The sequence below is a fragment of the Plasmodium gallinaceum genome (assembly GCF_900005855.1).
Source record: "Plasmodium gallinaceum strain 8A genome assembly, contig: PGAL8A_v1_130, whole genome shotgun sequence".
Classification (NCBI taxonomy): Eukaryota; Apicomplexa; class Aconoidasida; order Haemosporida; family Plasmodiidae; genus Plasmodium; species Plasmodium gallinaceum.
Window position 1 is genome coordinate 344,721 of NW_021628289.1, and position 20,271 is coordinate 364,991.

The 20,271-nt window shown below is 16.5% G+C and overlaps 6 protein-coding genes across 6 annotated transcripts; 2 read left to right on the forward strand and 4 right to left on the reverse strand.

Annotated features, from left to right (window-relative positions):
- Positions 1 to 1,065: 1,065 nt before the first annotated feature.
- On the reverse strand, positions 1,066 to 1,781 carry PGAL8A_00458300 (p25-alpha family protein, putative; the record flags this gene model as incomplete). The annotated part of the gene is made up of 2 exons (XM_028673345.1): positions 1,066 to 1,442; positions 1,700 to 1,781. 2 exons carry the CDS (start codon positions 1,779 to 1,781, stop codon positions 1,066 to 1,068), a joined length of 459 nt encoding a protein of 152 aa, XP_028529806.1.
- A 1,572-nt stretch (positions 1,782 to 3,353) lies between these two features.
- PGAL8A_00458400 (S-adenosyl-methyltransferase, putative) lies at positions 3,354 to 4,781 on the reverse strand (the record flags this gene model as incomplete). Its single annotated transcript, XM_028673346.1, has 1 exon — positions 3,354 to 4,781. The coding sequence occupies one exon, from the start codon at positions 4,779 to 4,781 to the stop codon at positions 3,354 to 3,356; it is 1,428 nt and encodes a 475-aa protein (XP_028529807.1).
- Positions 4,782 to 5,360: 579 nt separating this feature from the next.
- PGAL8A_00458500 (protein-S-isoprenylcysteine O-methyltransferase, putative) lies at positions 5,361 to 7,245 on the forward strand (the record flags this gene model as incomplete). The annotated part of the gene is made up of 3 exons (XM_028673347.1): positions 5,361 to 6,687; positions 6,903 to 7,059; positions 7,221 to 7,245. 3 exons carry the CDS (start codon positions 5,361 to 5,363, stop codon positions 7,243 to 7,245), a joined length of 1,509 nt encoding a protein of 502 aa, XP_028529808.1.
- A 352-nt stretch (positions 7,246 to 7,597) lies between these two features.
- On the reverse strand, positions 7,598 to 8,906 carry PGAL8A_00458600 (conserved Plasmodium protein, unknown function; the record flags this gene model as incomplete). The annotated part of the gene is made up of 3 exons (XM_028673348.1): positions 7,598 to 7,795; positions 7,880 to 7,959; positions 8,075 to 8,906. The coding sequence occupies 3 exons, from the start codon at positions 8,904 to 8,906 to the stop codon at positions 7,598 to 7,600; spliced, it is 1,110 nt and encodes a 369-aa protein (XP_028529809.1).
- A 2,242-nt stretch (positions 8,907 to 11,148) lies between these two features.
- On the forward strand, positions 11,149 to 13,364 carry UBA2 (SUMO-activating enzyme subunit 2, putative; the record flags this gene model as incomplete). The annotated part of the gene is made up of 2 exons (XM_028673349.1): positions 11,149 to 12,956; positions 13,226 to 13,364. The coding sequence occupies 2 exons, from the start codon at positions 11,149 to 11,151 to the stop codon at positions 13,362 to 13,364; spliced, it is 1,947 nt and encodes a 648-aa protein (XP_028529810.1).
- A 687-nt stretch (positions 13,365 to 14,051) lies between these two features.
- On the reverse strand, positions 14,052 to 19,991 carry PGAL8A_00458800 (conserved Plasmodium protein, unknown function; the record flags this gene model as incomplete). The annotated part of the gene is made up of 1 exon (XM_028673350.1): positions 14,052 to 19,991. One exon carries the CDS (start codon positions 19,989 to 19,991, stop codon positions 14,052 to 14,054), a length of 5,940 nt encoding a protein of 1,979 aa, XP_028529811.1.
- Between the last annotated feature and the right edge of the window lie 280 nt (positions 19,992 to 20,271).

A 20,271-nucleotide genomic window follows, 5' to 3' on the forward strand; every position in this document is an offset into this window, starting at 1 on the left:
AAAAAAAAAAAAAAAAAAAAAAAAAAAAAGAAACATATATATAATAAAAAAAATAAAATTTATTATATATTTAGTTACAAAATAAATAATGTTTATATATATATTTTTTTTTATATATCAATTACTCTTGTAAAACTTCTGTTCTCTTCATAATACAAACATATTTTTTATATTCCATTTTTCATTATTTTTTTTTTTTTTTTTTTTTACAATTCAAAAAATATACGTGCACCACGATAAAAACAGTAGAGAAAAAATTAAAGATAATTTATATATCTTAATATTTATTATCTTCTTAGTACACATAGAGTTAATAAAATGTGGATGTGTGTTATTTAAATTTTCCATTAGAGGAAAATATATTTTCACATTATATTTTTAGTTTTAATATAAAAAAAATAGAGTAACCAATTAAACTTTGATTGATATATATTTTTTTTTTATGTGTATTTTTTTTTTTTTTATTTATATAAAGAAATAAATATGACCCTTTATTTTTTTTATTTAAACGAATATGATGAAATAATAAAGTTTAATAATATCATATATATTTTTAACAACGCTTATTATTTAAAAGAAATACATGAAAATATATTCTTTAATTTTGAAGTACTTATAATTGCAATAATTTATTTTTGAGAATATATCATTAAAATTATATATTATATTTATTTTAAAGAAAAATTCCTACTTTTATGTATTATTGAACGAATAGAGCCCAATTAGTTATAAGAATATTTTTTCTTTGATCCAAATATATTTTTATTAATATAAACAATAGTTTATCCTTGCTATTTAATTAAAAAATACTACAGTATAAATTTAATATTTAATTCTCAAAAAAAAAAAAAAAAAATATTAAATGATAAAATAATAATATATTTTGCTTGAAAGAGTACACAAAAAAAAAAAAAAAAATATAAAACAAAACAAAAAGATTAAGACAAAAAAAATAATTATTTTTTTATATTTCAAAAAAAAAAAAAAAATACAATACTCTTTATGTATATTTTTTTTACTATTTTTTAGTGCATTATAAAAGTTAAATTACATTTTATTTTTTACTTAAACATTCTTAGCAACACTAACATTAACTCCTCTAGTATTAAATTCAGAACGATCAACAATTTCAGATAAATCAGAAAATTTAGTTCTATTTTTATCAACTATTGTAGGACCTCCTTGTTTATGAACACCGGTATAAGTTGATTTATCATCGAAGAATCTTACATGATCAGTTTTTGTACCATATAAAATAGGTCCATTTGAAGCTTCGCTACATAATTGTTCTACAAATTTATCATAGTCTAAACTGTGTTTATCTACTAAGCTTCTAATTGCTTCAACAAATTGATTGTAATTAATTCTCTTAGCACCTTTAGTTTTGACTCTTGCAAATGTAAGATCAGCATCAACTGTTGTCAATTTTTTATTCAACAGATCTAGGAAATAGAAAAATAGATAGAGTAATTTTAAATAATATTTACTTTAAATAAATATATTGTTTTTTTTTTTTTTAATATAGGCTTAAGTTATTTTAAAACGTTAAAAAAATACAATAGTTACACGTTTTAAAAAAAAATAATTATTTAATTTTATAAATATATCTTTATATATTTGAATAATTTATATAACGAAAAGTTTTAAATCCTTATAAATTATTAATTTTTATACTTAAGGAGTATTATAAATTTATTACTTGAATCCTTTAGAATTTTTACAAAAGTTCTACTGTCCATGTCAGACGCATTTTTAGTATATATATAAAAAGCATTTTCCATTTTTATAAAATATATCTTTATAAAAATTAAAAGGAAAAAGTATAATATTAATTATTAAATTATTTAAGAAGAAATAAAAAATAAATATAACTGATTAAAAACATATATTTTAATTCTTCAAAAAAAGGTACAAACAAAATATTGTTGATCTAAAGATTACAAGGTGTTACAAAAAAAAAATCAAAGTTTTTATAAAAAAAAAAAAAAAAAAAACAACCACAATTAAACTCTTTAGATAAAAAAAAAAAAAAGTAATGAACAAGCTAATTCGAAGTTTTTTTTTTTTTTTTTTTTTATTTTTAAAATTATTTTATGTTAATATCAAATTATCTAAATATTGATAAGCTTAAAAAAAGATATAAAAAAAATAATATTTCTTTTGATTTTTCTTTAATTATTTTTCAACACCAAACAAAAATTATCAAAATATGTGTATCTTTTACAACTGGCTAGTCTTGTTTGAAGATTTTTTTATTACGATTTAATACATGCAAAATAGGAATAAAAAAGGTATACAGAAAAAAAAAAGATGTATTCACATTTTTCTTATTTTATAATTTATAAAAAAAGTAAGTATTTTTTTACACCTTTTTAGTTTTCATAAGGAATCCCTAAGTAATTTTTTTTTTTAATATGTATATTTTTTAAAAAGCTTATTATTTATGAAAACAAAAATAATGTATGAAGCAAAAAAATGTCATCATGCAAAAACGCATATAAGTATAAATTAATATACTTTTAAATATACATTTTATAAAAGCAAAAAAAAAAAAAAAAAAAAAAAAAAGTATTTAAAAATCGATATTAATTTTTTTTGAATTTTATGTTAAAGTTAGATTTTATAGTTTTCTTTTCATTATTTTTTTTTTTTACATTAAAATATTTAAAATATGAATAGCATTAATTTTATTTTTAAAATCCCCAACTTTTCAAAAATATTGGTAATTTTAATTTAATATATAATAAAAATAAAATATACCAATTTTTTTTGTTTTTTTTTTTTTTTTTGGATTCACTTTTTTTTTGTTTTTTAAATATAATTAAACAGACAAACGTACGATATTTTTCTGATAGAAAAAGGAAAATTATGAATGGTACAGAATATATTAGAAGAAAAACTGGATATGGAGGAAGAATAAGAAGAAATCGACAAGCACCAGCTTATAAAAGATAGATTACTTTTTAAGTTTGTTTATTTTTTATTATACGAGAAAGTTAAGAAAAAAAGATTTAAGTATATATTTAAAAAAAAGAAAATATGAAGTTATAAAATTTTTTAATTTTATTAATGTTAAAAATCATAAAAAAACAAAAATCTGCATTATTATAAAATAATTTAATGGATTAACTAATCAGTCATTGAGAAACTATTTTTAATAAAAAACTTTTTTATTTTTTTTTATAAAGATAACTGTGTATATAGAAGAAAAAAGGAAAAAAAATATGTCTATAATTTCATGTAAAGTATAAACACATACATTCATATATATATTTATATATATATATATATATATATATATATATATATATATATTTTTAATTTTATTTAATATTTTATAACGATGGGTACTTTCAATACTTCCTTTTTTCAAAAACAAACATTTTTGCAGATCTAGAAGAATTGTTTAACTTTATTTCATTTTCGCTAGGAGTTATGGCATTCTTATTAATTTTTATCCATAGCTTCTTTTTTCTTTCAACAAATTTTTCAATACACATATGTTCCAATGAATGATATGATATAGTTATTAACCTTTTTGTTGGTTTTAATATTTTATGTGCAGAAATTAAGAATTCCTTTAAAGCTTTTAATTCATCATTAATATAAATTCTAAAGGATTGAAAAACTCTTGATAAAACTTTATTATTTGATTTATAATTTTTTTTACAAGTTAAAAGGACAATATGTTTCAAGTCATATGTTGTAACTATCTTTCCATTATTTTTCCTCCATTGAACTATTTTCTTTGCTATTTTTAAAGCTTTTTTTTCTTCACCAAATGTTTCTATAATAAATTTTAATTTTTTTAAGCTATATGTGTTTAAAATGTTATGTATTTTATTATTTATATTGTCACTGTTATTTGAAATAGTACTATAATTTTTGTTAGAAAAATAAGAATTTACAAATTCTTCTTCCGTATACTTATTCATATTCATATCTAGAATACCGTTATATTTATAACTAAAACCCCGTCTAATACTCTTTAATTGATGAGATGATACTCCTAAATCTATTAATATTCCACTATAATTTGATAATGGTAAAGAATTATAATTTAGCAAATGCAAAATATTTCTATAATCACCATGTATAAGGAATAGTCTGTTTTTATCTATATAATTTTTTAATTTTAATTTGTTGTAATAAATTGATTCTATATCTTTATCTATCGCTATAACTTTCGAATTTTCTATTTTTTTTAAAATTTCTAAAGTATGGCCACCTCCTCCCAGAGTTGCATCAATATAATAGTTATTTTCTTCTCCACCATTTGTGTTTTTTTGTTCTTTACTTATATGAAATGATTTTATCGAATCGTAATTTCTTAAATTTTTCTTTTCCATTCCTTTTAAATCTTTGCTTTCATATAAAAAACATTTTTCTTTATCAATACATCGTTTGTTTATATTTAAATTAGTTATATTTTTATTTGAAGGACTTGAATTTAACTTTAACTCAATTTTATCAGAATTATTAATACATTCATTTAATTTGTTACATTCTTCTTTGTTATTTATATATTGGATTACTTCACTCAGTAAAACAGGTGTATGATAAACATATGACTTGTCATAAATATTAGATTCATTTTCTTCTCTTACATTATTCCTTAATGAAAAAAAAGAATTAGTGAATTTATTACTTTTATAAGAAACTTTACTTTTTTTAACTAAATAATTTAAATGAAAAGGTTCACAATAATTTTTCCAATTTTTGATTTTATAACATTTATAATTGTTAATTAAGCAAATAAGAATGGCTAATAATTTATACATTCAATGTTTAGATAAAATTTAAAAAAAAAAAAAAAAAAGTAAAAAAGGAAAAAAGGAAAAAAGGAAAAATAGAAAAAAAGAAAAAAAGAAAAATTAATAAAGTTACACAAAAATTTTAATGAGAAAACCGTTTTAATATTAAAAAATGATAAAACATGAAAATTCAGAAAAATAAAAGTTAAAAAAAAAAAAAAAGTTTTTAAAGAAATAAAAGCAAATATTATATAATATATAAAAGGAAAAATAAATATGACTAATATAAAAAGTACAGATAAATTCAAAATAGTTGTTTAAATATGTTAAGAAATATAAAAAATGCTTTAAAAAATTATGTATACTAAAATTTTTTTAAAGGAGGAAATTATTTATAATAATATTGTAAAAAATATTAATATATTATATTTAAATCACAAGTATTACTATTTGTAAATATCAAATTTTATTAAGTTTAAATTTTTATCGAAGAATATATTACCACATTAAAAACTCTCATTTTATAAATGTGAATACAAGAAAATTCACCAGAAAAAAATAATACAATAATATTAAATAAATAAAATAGACAACGAGTAATAAAATATGAATATAACAAGATATGTAATATTAACCTTCTTATTATATACAATAATTTTAAATTATAAAATATTTATTTATTTAATTAATACCAATTTATATGAATTAATGGAAAAAAAGAATTTATATAAAATTTTTGGTTACTATTTACATAACTTTTTAGATTATGGATTTATTTCTATTTATATTACTGTCGGTTTTTTACCAAACAAAAATGTATATATGAAGCAAAGTAAATCTAATTATATATTTGCAAAAATATTATTAGTGTATTTTTTATTTTTTTTTTTGCATTTTACTATTAATATTTTCAATAATTTCCCTTTGAATATATTTTATTTAGTTATTACAATTTTTCATTTATCTGAGTTTTTTCTATCATTTTTGCACAATAAAGATAATCACAATTTTTATAATTTTCTAGTAAATCCAAATCGTCTTTATGTTTATTTTTTTATATGCACATTAATTGAATATTATGCTAAGATATTTCTATTTGTAATACTATCTATTTTTGAAAAGAATATAAATAAAAAATTTCTTCATAAGGCATTATTGTTTAACCTTTTTTTTTTGAAAAATTATATAGAAAATTATGGAAATTGTTCTTATTCATATTTTAATGCAATAAAAGTAGATAATTTTAATTTATCTGATACAAAAGAAATGAGTGAAAGAATAGAAATTTTTAAAAATTGCAAATATTATAACAATCAAATTATGGATATACATTTATCAAAAAGAAAAATGTTAAAAGAGAATCATTTAACATGTTTGCTTAATAATCTATTCATAAGAGATACTTCAGATAAAAAAATATTACTCCATAATAATGAGGAAATTGAGTATAATGAGTTTAAAAGGAAGACAAATGAAAATTATAAGACAACAGAAAAATACAAAAATATAAAAGATAATACTGGAATATTTACATATGGAAAATGTATTTTTGGTAACATTACTTTTAAAAATATAATAGATAAATATATGGACAATTTATTTATTAAAACATATGATTTAAATGACTCTTTTTTTCAGAAAATCATTTTAAAATATAAAGGGATATTTTATAAATATGAGTTACCAAAAATTTCTAAAAAACTATATAACTATTATTTATATGTAATTTTATCATCTTTAGTACTTAGTTTAATTGGTCTATTTTTGAGATTATTTGGAATAATTCAGTGTTCAAGTAATTTTTCCTTCTATGTTTTAAGTTCGCATTCTTTACGAAAAAAAAATATGAAAAAAGAACATCATTTAGTAAAGAAAGGGTTATATAAATATATGAGACACCCATGTTATACAGGATGGTTTTATTATTCATTATGTAAGATAATATATATTAAGTGTTTTTAAATTATTAGGAACATATGAAGTTTTTATTTTTCTTTATATATTTTATTACAAGCTTTTAGTATAATGATTTGAAATATCATATTTTAAAAAATAATCATTTATATATATTATTATTTTAGTATATAGTTGTTTATACATTTATTACTAAATGTTTATTATTTATTTTATTTTTTTTTTTTTTTTTAGTTTTACAGTTATTTTTATTTAATATTTTTTGTTTTTTCCTTTCTTTTATAATATCATGGGCATTTTTATATAGAACCATAAAAATTGAAGAAAGGAATTTATTAAAGTGCTATAATGAAGAATATAGGAAGTACAAAGAGGAAACCCCCCATATATAGTAATACATTATACATTAATATAATACTTTAAAAAAAAAAGAAAAATAAATAAATGAATAAATAAGTTATGAAACAAAATATATATTCATATCTAAAAATATCACAGTTTTATATTACTAAAAGTTTTTTTTTTTTTTTTTTTTTTTTTTTTGTTTATTAGTATACCATTCATAAATAATATTTGAGTTACTGTAGAAAGTCTATTTTTTCAAAAATTATAATTATTTTATGTTTATACAGAATATAATTTTGAACTATTTTTGCACATAAATGTGTGTAAATTTATAAAAAGACAATTAAACAGTAAAATGATTATTTTTTGTTCTTTTTTTATATATATGTGTTATAATATCATTCAGTGTTATAATTATATGTTTCTTATCATTCATGATATTTTTATTAATTTTTTTTTTTTTTTTATTAAGGAATAATTAAAAAAAAATTGTTATGAAAATAAATTTAACAAAAATGACAAAACACAAATTAAAAATATAAAAAAATATTTTTATCTAAGTAAATTGTCTTTTCTTAAATATTTCATGCAGATACACAATTATTTTCAATAACTAATTTTTTATTATTTATATTTTCGTTAGTATAATTACTATTTTCATTTTCTAATGATATATTTGCTCCTTCACTTTTCCACAAATTTAAAGAAACATGCATAGCATCAATGTAATTATTAACATACTTATTTGTATATAATTTTTCTTCTACGAAATATTTGAGTTCCTAAAAAATTAAAAAATTAATAAATCAATTCAACATTTTTTTTTTTATTTAAATATATTTCATTTATTCTTCTTATGTTTTTACATTTAGTGCGCTTTGCTGGGAATCCCCTATGAAAAGACTTGGATACTCATAATGATTTAAGCAACGTTGTAATTGAAAACCTTATTAAAAAAAAAATATATATATTTATATATTTTAAATAATATATTTATTTATTAAAATGGATAATCGATTAGATATACAATAATATATATATATATATAATTATTTCCTTACAATTGTGTTCCTTATTATAAGATACAATAATAAACCCATTTTCTCCATATATTTTTAATGTAAATATTTTATTGGGACTATTAGTAGAAATAATGAAATTACAATTTAAAGAATCAAAAACAACATTACCTGCTATGCAGTTAATTGAAACATTTTCATTTTTAATAGAATAACATTTTCCTAGAGCATGTTTTGATTTTTCAAATAAAAATTCAATTAAAGAAATCATTAAAATACATCTATAAAATAATATATTTTTAACTTCTTCATTTTCAACAAAATAAGGAATGAATGTTGATTCTGCTTGTACACCATATATATAACCTAATTCATTAAGTACGTTTTTAAGATTGTGAAATACTTGCTCATTTAATAAAGGATTAAATATATTCCAATAAAATTGTTTATTCTTATTTTTAAATTCTTCTTTCACATCATATATAATGTTTGTTGTTATATTGAAATTATTTAATAATGTTCTAAAATTTTTTAGTTTTTCAATGTTTAGTGTTGGTAGATTAGAACTGAATACAAAAAAGAATTTTTTTTGTTTTATTATATTCTCTATTAGTAATTCATGAAATTCATTAGTAGGTAGAGATAAAAATAATAAATCAACATTTTCAGGATTTAGACAATCTAAATATTCAAAAATATCATTAGTAGTATTTGTTTCTGTATCATTTAAATTAAATGTATCTATAAAACAATTTTTTAATTTCTCATCATTACAAAATAAATATTTTATTTTCCATTCATTTATAATTACAGGAATCCATTTAAAGGCTTCCTTATCACAAATCAAGCAAATAGAAGGTTTATTTAAAATCATATTTAATAGAAAAAGACAAAAAAAGAATTAAAAAAAATTTAAAAAGACAACTTTTACATATATATATACAACTTTTTATAAATATATAGAAAACAATTATAACGAAATAAAATATAAAAAAAAAAAAAAAATATAAAAAATTTTATAATTAATTTAATAATTAAGAATGAAAATAAAAAGTAAAAAGATTCAAACAATAAGATCCTTAATTAAAAACCTTTCAAATAATAGATTTCGTTATTTATAAAACAAAAAAAAAATGTTATAACTTATACTCAAATAAATAAATGTTAGCAATATATAAAAAAAAAAAAAAAATGTCATGCACATTCATGCAACAAAAATATAACATTTCATATAATTTTAAAAAAAATAATTATAAACAAAAATTACTATTTTCCATACTACAGTCTTTTTTTTTTTTTTTTTTATTTTTCTATTGTTAATAAAATTGTGCGTTTTTATGCATATAAAATTAAACTAAGAAAAATTAAAGTTAATTTAACAAGAATAAAAAAAATGAAGGAAGGTATTATGATTTCAAAATATATAATTTATGTAGTTACATAAAAAACAATAAAAAATATACATAAATAATAATACAACAAATTATAATAAATGATCTATCGAATTATTAGAAAAATGAAATAAAATAAAAAAAATAATCAATTAGTTTTATAGTTATTAAAAATTACTATTATAAATTATTTTATATGGGATGAAGTTACTATGTGAAACTCTGTGCTAATTTTATATATTTTTATTCATTTTATATATATTTAATTATTTTTCTTTATAATAATTTAAAATAATAAATTAACAGATTTTCAACAAGATGTAAGAAAAATAAATAATAATAAATTTATAAATATATATTTTAAAAAATAAAATGTCTCGACTTTTTTTTTTCTTTTAATTTATATTACTTTCTTCAATGAATATGCTTTTTAATATAACAGTACTATAAGTTTGTGTTTTTTTTTTTTAAAAAACATGTGATTAAAATAATAAATTGAAAGAAAAATATTTGAAAAAAATTATCATTAAGAAAAACCATTTTTAATAATATTCCTAATATTTAATTAAACAACTAAAAAAAAAAAGACAATAATATTGAATGCTATAATTTAATTAAATTAATTTGTTCATTTTAGGTAATTAAGTAAATTAGATGAAAATATAAAAAATTTAATAGAGATAAAAAAAAAAAAAAAACTTATTTAAAAGCTTTTATTTTTCTTAATATTTTTATAGGTTATTCAAAATTATATAAATTGTCTCAATAATGGTTATTCAAAATTTAAATTTATTTTAACTGGAAACTTTTATATTTATAGAAAAATATAATAAAATAATTAGAGAATATGTATAAATAAATCAACTTTTTAAATACAAAAATGGAAATTAAATTCAAAATAAATTATTTTTATTACTTCGCGTTTTACTTAATTTTAAATATATTATATATATATATATATTTATATATATGTATTATAACTAAATAAATAATTTCTTATAATATTTATATCTTTTTCATATCATTGTATAAAAAAAAAAATTTATTATTATTATAATATTTGTTTTATATATACTATTAGAATTATTATAAATTCACATACATTTATATACTGAATAGAATTATAAAAAAGTGGTATTTCAATATATATGCTATCTGAAGTATATATTTCTTTAATTATCATTTTATAATATTTTTATGATATATATATATATATATAATATAGAAAATGACAAAAATTTATTTTATTCTCATTTATTTTGTACTTCTGAAAAATAAAAAAAAATATTTTTTGAATATCATTTAAAATAAAATAGAAAAATAAAAACACAAAAATATATTATATATAATTTTTAATTTTATTTATAATATTTTTTTTTTATTTTTTTTTTTATTTTTTTTTTTTTTTGTATAAAAAATAGTATGTTTTAATAGAAATTTTTTTTTTTTTTAAACAACATATATTTTAAATTTTATGTTTAAATTTATCTTTTTAAAATTTTACTCTTTTTTTTAAAGCATTGTATAAAAAAATGAAAATAAAAATTATAAAATATAAAAATTAATAATATAAAAAATTGCTATAGATAAGTATTTATATATATATATATATAAATAAGCTTAAAACTTTTAAAAATAGTAAAAATATCATTTTAGTATATTATATATTTTTATATTTTTATTTTTTTTTTTTTTTTTTTTTTTGTCTTATTTTTGAAAATTAAAATGCATAAAACTATAAGAAAAATTTTTGATAGTAAAATATGTGATAAAATAGAAAATATGAAAATATTATTAGTAGGTGCAGGAGGAATAGGTAGTGAATTTTTAAAAAATATAATTACAATAGGATGCAAAAATATAGATATAATAGACATAGATACAATTGATATAACTAATTTAAATAGACAATTTTTGTTTAAAAAAAAAGATGTAAAAAAATACAAATCTGTTGTAGCTAAAGAAAGAGCTTTAAAATATAACAAAAATTTAAATATTAATGCTTATACTTTTGATGTGTGTATAATGAAAAGTAGTGATATAAAAAAATATGATTACATAATAAATGCTTTGGATAATATTAAAGCTAGAAAATATGTGAATAAATTATGTGTAATGGAAAAAAAAGTTTTAATTGAAGCAGGTAGTACTGGTTATAATGGTCAAGTATATCCAATTTATCCAAATGAAACTAAATGTTACAACTGTGAAGAAAAACCAAAAAATAAAACTTATGCTATATGTACAATAAGACAAACCCCAACTTTACCTGAACATTGTGTTGCATGGGGAAAATTAATTTTTGAAATGTTTTTTTGTAAAAATGATAATGAAACATTAATTGACATAAAAAATCATATTGAAGAAGAATCAAAAAAAAGAAATATGGAAAAAATGGAAATAATTATTTTTATTTTCAATTATTTATTTCATGATACTATATGTGAACTTATTTCTTTAAAAAAGGATTTTGCAATTATGCCTATACCCATATTATTTGAATTAGAAAATTCTAATGATAATACTTGTAATATAGAAAAAAATATAAAAAGCTATGATAAATCAGAAAAAAAAAATGAATTTGAAAAGAATAAGAAAACAAAAAATAATGTAAATATTGATGAAAATATTAAAATAAATGATAAAAATATTCTACTTAAAAATAAAAAAGAAGAAAATACTATACAATTATGTGCTCAAAATATATGGGATAAAAAAAAATGTATAGAAATCTATGTAAAAACCTTTTTAAAATTATATAGTTATTTAAATATTAATAAAAATGTAGAGGAATATTTAATATTTGATAAAGATGATGATGATTGTATTAATTTTATAACAGCTATATCTAATTTAAGAATGATGAATTTTTCAATTAATCAAAAAAGTAAGTTTGATATACAATCAATTGCAGGAAATATAATCCCAGCAATCTCATCAACTAATGCAATAGTTGCATCTCTTCAAGCATTTCAATTGATTCATGTTATTGAATACTTTGAAATCTTAAAATATAAAAATGATGAAAAAATTAATTTAAGAAATAGCAAAGCAAAACATGTATGGGTAAAAAGTATTGTTAGTGGTAATAATATTTTTTCAAGAGGAAATTTAGTAAATTCAGAAAAGTTAGAAGAACCTAATCCTAACTGTTACATATGCCAGCAACCAATGATAGATATTTATATTAAAAATTTTAATGATATAACCTTATATGATTTCATAAAAGATATATGCACAAATGAACTATCTTTCTTATATCCATTTTTAGATAAACAAGATAGAAACATATTTGATTATGATTTATTTCTAGAAAATGATGAAGATTATATAAAAAGTTTATATAAATCATTAAGTGAGTGGGATATTAAAAATGATGAAATTTTGATTTTAACTGATTTTCAAAATAGTAATGATCAGTTAGAAATTCATTTAAAAGAAGATCCTACATTAGAAAGTATATATTTTATAAAACAGAAAATAAACAAAAAAAGAAAAGAAAGAAGTATGAGTGAGGAAGATAGTACCAAGAGGTATATATATTTTTTTCAAGAAAAAAAAAAAAAAATTAAAAATAATACTATAAATAATACATAAATATTATATTTATTATATGCATTCATAAAAATATCATGACGAATTATTTTTACAAAAAATATTTATAAGTTTTTCCTTTTATTGAATGTTTTACATATATATATATATTTTGCTTTTAATTTATAATTGGTTAAAATTTACCTTTTAAAATTTTTTTTCATTTCATAATTTTGAATTAACTTTTTTTTCCTTTTTCTTATTTTAGTGCAAAAAAAATGAGACATACTATTTGTGATGAAAAAAAGACAGATGATAAAAAGGTATTCCAGAAAGTAAACGAAATTGATGAAATAATAATAGATGATGAGGAAAATAATAATGAAGATTTTGTATTAATTGATTAAGAATATACTAAAAGTTTTTTCAAATTGGTTATTGTTATTTATTTTTTTTTTTTTAATAATTAAATATTTTGTTTTTTTTTTTTTTTTTTTTTTTTTAAATATTTAAAAAAATTCTTTAATAAAAAAGAAAAGAAAAAATAATATATGTTAAAAAAATATTTTAAAAAATAAACACATTGAAATAAATTAATTAAAGCAAAAATACATAATGTATTTCTTTAATTCAAAATTAAAAGTCAAAAATTAAAAAGATTAATATGTATGTATATTTTAAATAATTAAAAATTAATAAAATTGTAAATTTCACTATTTTTAACACAAATGGCTAATATGTATAATTTATTTGTTATCTATTTTTTTTTTTTTTTTTTTTATATATATATTTTTTAATGTGATTATTTTCAATTTATAATTTATGCTTTCTATTTTTTAACATCATTCCTACAAATTATTTTTTTTTTTTATGCTCTTTTAAATTTGATATATACAAATGTTAAAAATTTTTTTTTTTTTCTTACAATTTTATGTAATATTAATTTATCTAAATATGAAAATTATTTATTTTTTTTTTTTTTATTTTCTTTTAAAAATATAATGATAGTTTTATATTAATAAAATTTCATTAATAATTTAAATTGAAACTATATTTTTAATATTATATATATATATATATATATATATTTATCTCTAATTACGTTTTTTATTTCTTTCAATTAATATATCCACCTTATATGCAACAATATAAACATTAACATATATAGAAATTAAATTATAAAAATTATTATCAAAAATTTGTATAAGTAAACCTCGAGAAGGTTTAAAATAATGATCTATAATATTTATATTTTTAAAATATATTTTTTTTGAGTTTTTATGAACAATTAAGGTTTTATTTTTTATTTGAATTATGGGATATAATATATTTTTAAACTTGTAAGGATGAATATCATTTTTTTTAATTTTTATAACGTCATCCATATTGTCGTTAAGTTCATTTTCTTTAATTACTTCATTTAAAAAAAAAAGTAATTGAACATTATTGATGTTAAAGTTGACAATCTGAAAAAATTTATACAAAAGATTTAAAGGAACAATATTTTCAATTTTTATTTTTTTCATCTTATAAGTGGAATCATATAATTTAATAAATCGTTCGTATACATTTAAAGTTCTTCGTGTATCTTCTTCTTCTTCTTCTATATCATAATTATCATTATTATTTTCTTTTTCATTATTTATAAAAATAGCTTGATTTAAAAAACTATTGTTATGTTGTAATATACTTAAATATGGAATAACAAATTGTGATAAATTTTTAGAATTGATATAATTTTTTATAGTATGATTGTTAAAATCAGATAATTCTATACTCTTTAAAATATTATCAAATGGATGATGTAAATTTTTTTTTTTATAATAAATATAATTTCTCTGAATTGATTTGAAATATATGAAAATATCATTTGTCGTATAAGGTAAGAATATATTATAAAAAAGTAAAAGAAAAAATATACTGCAATTTTTATATTGCTTATAATTATTCAAAATGTAATTGGTGTTCTTTAATAATGTTTCCAAGCATAAATTAACTAAATCTTCTTTATAATATTCTCTATATTTTAAAAAAAAAAATTCATCATAATATTCTTTTTTTTCCATTTCTTCATTTAATTTATTATCTTCTAAATTATACTTTTTTATAGAACTAAACTGGTCCACTATGTTTTTAATTTTATTAAAATTATAATTCTTCATAAAATTTGAAACAGAATTTTCATCTAAATTTGATAATTCATTTTTTATAATATTTTCATTATTATAAGTGCTCTTTTCTTCATTTATATTCTCATTAACATAAGTTGACATTTTTTTTAATTTATTTTTACTAGAGTTGTATTTATTATTAATTTTTTTGTTTAAATCACTTACACTTTCACACATTTCGTAATTTGTTTTAATACTCTTATTATAATCATATATCATAGATAATATATATTCCACACTTACTCCATCATTTTTGTTATATATATTGTTCACATAATAATTTTTTTTTTTTTTTAGTTCACACATGAGTAATTTTAATTTTTCAATGTATATCAATCTTTCTTCTTCACTTATAATTTTAAAATTATTTAACATATAATTATAAATGCTATTAAATTCTTGGTTAAGATTTTTTTCATTTTGTTGTAAAAGTAAGCTTTTTTTTCTATCATCTATATCTTCTTCAGTTAATGGATGGCTGTTTTTATTATTTTCAACTAATGATGATGCTGATAAACCTTTATCATTTTCTTTCATGTTATCACTATTGCTATTATTATCTTCACTTAAAAATAATTTTAATTCAATATCGTATAAGGAATGATCAAAAAAATGAAAATCTATAAAAGAAAAAAATAAAGTCATTATGCTTGAAACTTTTAAATCATGTATTTGCTTTATTAATATATTTTTAATGATAATAGATATATGAATAGAAAAATATGAATAATAAGACAAGTTATATAAGCTTTCAAGGGCATTGATCAAGTAACTATTATCAATAGTTTTAAAATTTATTAAAATATTATTCAAATCTAATTTATAATTTTTAACATCAAAGAATAAATATGGATTATAATAACTTTTAAAATATTCATCTTCTCTCAATTTTTCTACTCCTTTATATATGGAATTATTTATTCTTATATTACCACTTTTTTTTGTGAATTCATCATTATCTACGTAATTATTTTTTATATAATTATTTTTATTATTAAGGTGATAGTAATGCTGTTTTATAAATTTGTTTTTATATATATCATTATTATTGTTATTCTTGTCTAAATATGTTAAAACCTTCTGCTCATTGGCTATAATTAGAAGTAATAATAAAATAAAATTTTCATCTCTTAAATTTAACAAACTTAAAATATATAAAAATTTACAAGCACATTTAGAAGATATATCAGAGAATTTATAGGTAAATAAAAAATTATAAATATCAAATATGATATCATCAATTTGTTCATTTTTCGTTTTTATATAATATTTTGAAAGAGCTAATAATAAATGTTGCAATGAAGTAATATTAACACTATGAATATATTTATATGTAATATCTTTTATTTCATCATATAATTCTGAAGGAAATATATTTATTTTTGACAAGCAGGATATAGATATACAAAATGAATTTATATTAATATTTTTAAAAATTATCAATTTTTTTATAATTTCTTTTATTAATTCATCTTCAATTTTAATAATTTCCATTTCTTTATTTTTCATTTCAATTAAATTATATTTACTCATTTGTTCCTTTTTTCTATCAATTAAAAAATTATTGGTTTCATCTTTTTTCTCTTTTGATTTATTTAATTCTATTTTATTTTTTGAGTTAATACTTAGTAAATCGGTTGAACTATCATTAATTATATGAGCAATTTTATCAGATATATTTCTTGATTCTTTGCATTTTAAATGATAATTATAATCTTTCTCATTGTTTACACTTAATTCTTTTTTATACTCAGAAATATTGAGTATATTTTTATTACTAGAATTACTTATCTTATTTTCTTCATAGCAATAATTATAAATTGTATTTCCATCATTCATATGTATACTACTGTCATCTTTTCCCAAATTATTTTTTTCATTTATTATATTTTTTTCTTTTATAACATTGTTTTGTTTAATTAAGTTATTTTCTTTACATTTATTCAAAAATTTGTAATCAGATACTAAATATTTTTTTACATTCTTTATATCATTAACATTTAAGAAGTTAGTATTATATTTATTATCTAATTTTACTATTTTTTTATTTTTATTTATATATTCTAAAGTTATTAAATTTCTTTTTTTTTTAGATATTAAGTTATTTAAACCATAAAGCAAACAAGATAAACCATATTCATTAATTTTATCAATTTTTCTAATTATTTCTTTTATTACTAATTTATAAAAATCAAAATGTGAATTTTTAATTTTTAGCTTACCCATGGAATATATTAAAGCGACTAATGAGTGTATATTAGAATCTTTAATATCATTTATAAAATTTTTTTTATCTAAACAAAAAAAATTATTATTGAACAGTTGATATTTCGCTAAAATATTACATATTATTATATTACTATTTAATGAAATGTTTTTTTTTTTGTATATAAATATATTTAATATTTTATTAATCATTAATAAATCATAACTACTGTTATTATATTTTGCATGATTAACAAATATATTTAGAATATCTTTTTCATTAAAATCATTCAAAAAAAAGTAAATAATTTTAACTAAATAATTACTACATTCTATAAAACTGTTCTTGTTTAAATGTAAAAAACTATTTAGCATATCTTTCTTTTTAATGGTTATGTTATATTTAAAATCTGAATCGTTTAATATAATGAAACAGTTTAATTTTTCTTTTTCATTTTCACTAATAATTCCACATTTTAGAAATTCTTTATGTACATAAGATATATTATTAAAAAAAGCATTTTTTTTTAACAATAAATTTTTCGATATTGTACAAGGTTTTCTCTTTTTTAAATTCTTATAAGTAGATGATAAGTTTTCTTTTTCTATATTATCATTATTATTCAAATGATTTTTTTCATTTATAAATTTATCTTTAATTGTATTCTCTTTATGTGTATTTTTGTATAAATCTCTTTCTGTTTGGTTATTAATGATATTTAAATTTAATTCATTTTCTTTATCTTTTTCATTTTCTTTATCTTTTTCATTTTCTTTTTCTTTTTCATTTTCTTTTTCTTTTTCGAAATTGTCTTCTTTTATAGTATTTTTCTTTATTTTACGACTAAAAAAAGGATTATAAAATGTTTGTTTTTGAATTTTTATATTTTTTAGTTCACTTTCATATTTGTTAAATAAACTTTGATAATTTAAAAAGTTAAAATAAATACTCATTTCTTTTTTTTCTATTTGTGAATTAAAAAAATAATAATTTTCTAAATAATTTTGTTTAAATTTTTCAACGATACTATCGGATGCATATGTTTCAAAAAAAAGATACATAATAAATGTTATATTTTTTTCATAATTATTAGAGTTTTGATAAGCATATGATATTTTTTCTTTTATTAATTGATGATTATTTGATTTTTTGAATATATTTATAATTTTTTTATCTGAATCTACTAATATTTTTTTCCGAAAAATATTAAAAAAAATGTTTGAATAATTTAAATTAATAAAAAATGGTAGTAAATAAAAGTGAAAATATTTAATAATATTATTTAAAAATTTTAAAAATTCTTTTAAATATATTTCATAAAACTTATTTTCACTGGATAATATACTTGAAAAATAATGAAAAAGAAGTAGAGGATTATAAAAATAAAAATTTGAAAAATAAATGCATTTCATGTATTTATAAAGTCTATCATCATAATTATTGGCACATATAGTTAAAATACTACTTAAAACATATTCCTTTAGTATATATTGATTTTCAGTATTTTGGTGTTCATTTTTTTGTTCATTATTTTCTGCGTTTTTAAAATTTAAAAAATTTAATTTTAAATCATTATTTTCCAACTTTTCTCTTACATTTATTTCTTTTTCTATATTATTTGTCATATAAATATTATTCTTTTTTTCATAAAATTTTATCATCTTATGCTTGTCTGATTTTTCAAAAATTTCTTTATACACACTCAAATTATTTGATCTATTATTATAAAAAAAATATTTTATTTCTTCAGGATATATTTCATCTTTTCTAATTATATCTTCTTTATTTTTTTTATATTTAAATTTATTATTATTTTTAAGTTTGTCGTTTTTAATTTTGAATTTCAAATTGTTTGAATCAAAAAATTTTTGATTTTCATATAATTTATGTTTTTCAATATTGTTGTATTCATTTGTTTGATTAAACTTTTCTTTTATATTTTCATGTTTTTTTTCACAATTTTCTTTTGCAATTTCACTTATTTTATCAACATTTTTTTTTATGTTTTCATTTATAAAGTTGATTATGTCAAAAATATAAATAGTTGAAATAATATTTTTATCATTATGATCAATAAAAAATTTCTTGTTTAATATGTATTCATATGTTAATAATTTAATTTTTTCTTTTTTTTTTTTTTTTAATAATTCTATCTTTTTAACAAATGCGTCTAATGTAAAAAATTTTAAAAACTCAAAATTTTTAAATTCTACACTTAATTTTAAAATAAGAAATAAATGATACAAGTTTGTTTTAAAAATATATTGTTTCACTAAATTAACAATTGAATTAATATCATTAGTAATTATACAAAGATTTAAAACTTTTTTAATACAATGCTTTCTGTTATTTATAATATAATATTTATATTTATTTTTCTTTAAATTTTCTATATCTTTTTTTACTAATGTTAATAAGTCACATTTCAAAAAATTGCAATAATTTAAATGCCTTTTTCTTAAATTATTTTTTCTAAATAAGTATATAATTTCATTGTATTTTAAATTACTTAATAGTTTTATTCGTTCTTCAATTTTTTTTTTTTTATTGAATATATATATGTTTTTTTCATTTTTATTATCATATTTATATAAATAACTTTTTAGATTGACGTTTACAAAATTTAATTTTTTTCTTTTTAAAAAAAGATTTTGCATAATTATTCATTTTAATAATTTACATATATTTTATTTTTAAATTTAAAAAAATATAGTATTTAAAATTATTCCTGTTATTTTAACAATTTAAATAAAAACTTCTCATAAATGTATCTTTTTCATAATTTTTAATCTTAACAAAACTTGTTTTATAATTTGTATAATTTTTTTGTTAACATAATTTATTTTGTGATTAATATACAATTTTATTTTTTTTTTTCAAGATATTTCATTATAATGTATTAGATGTTTTTTTTTTTTTTTTTTTTTTTTTCTTAAA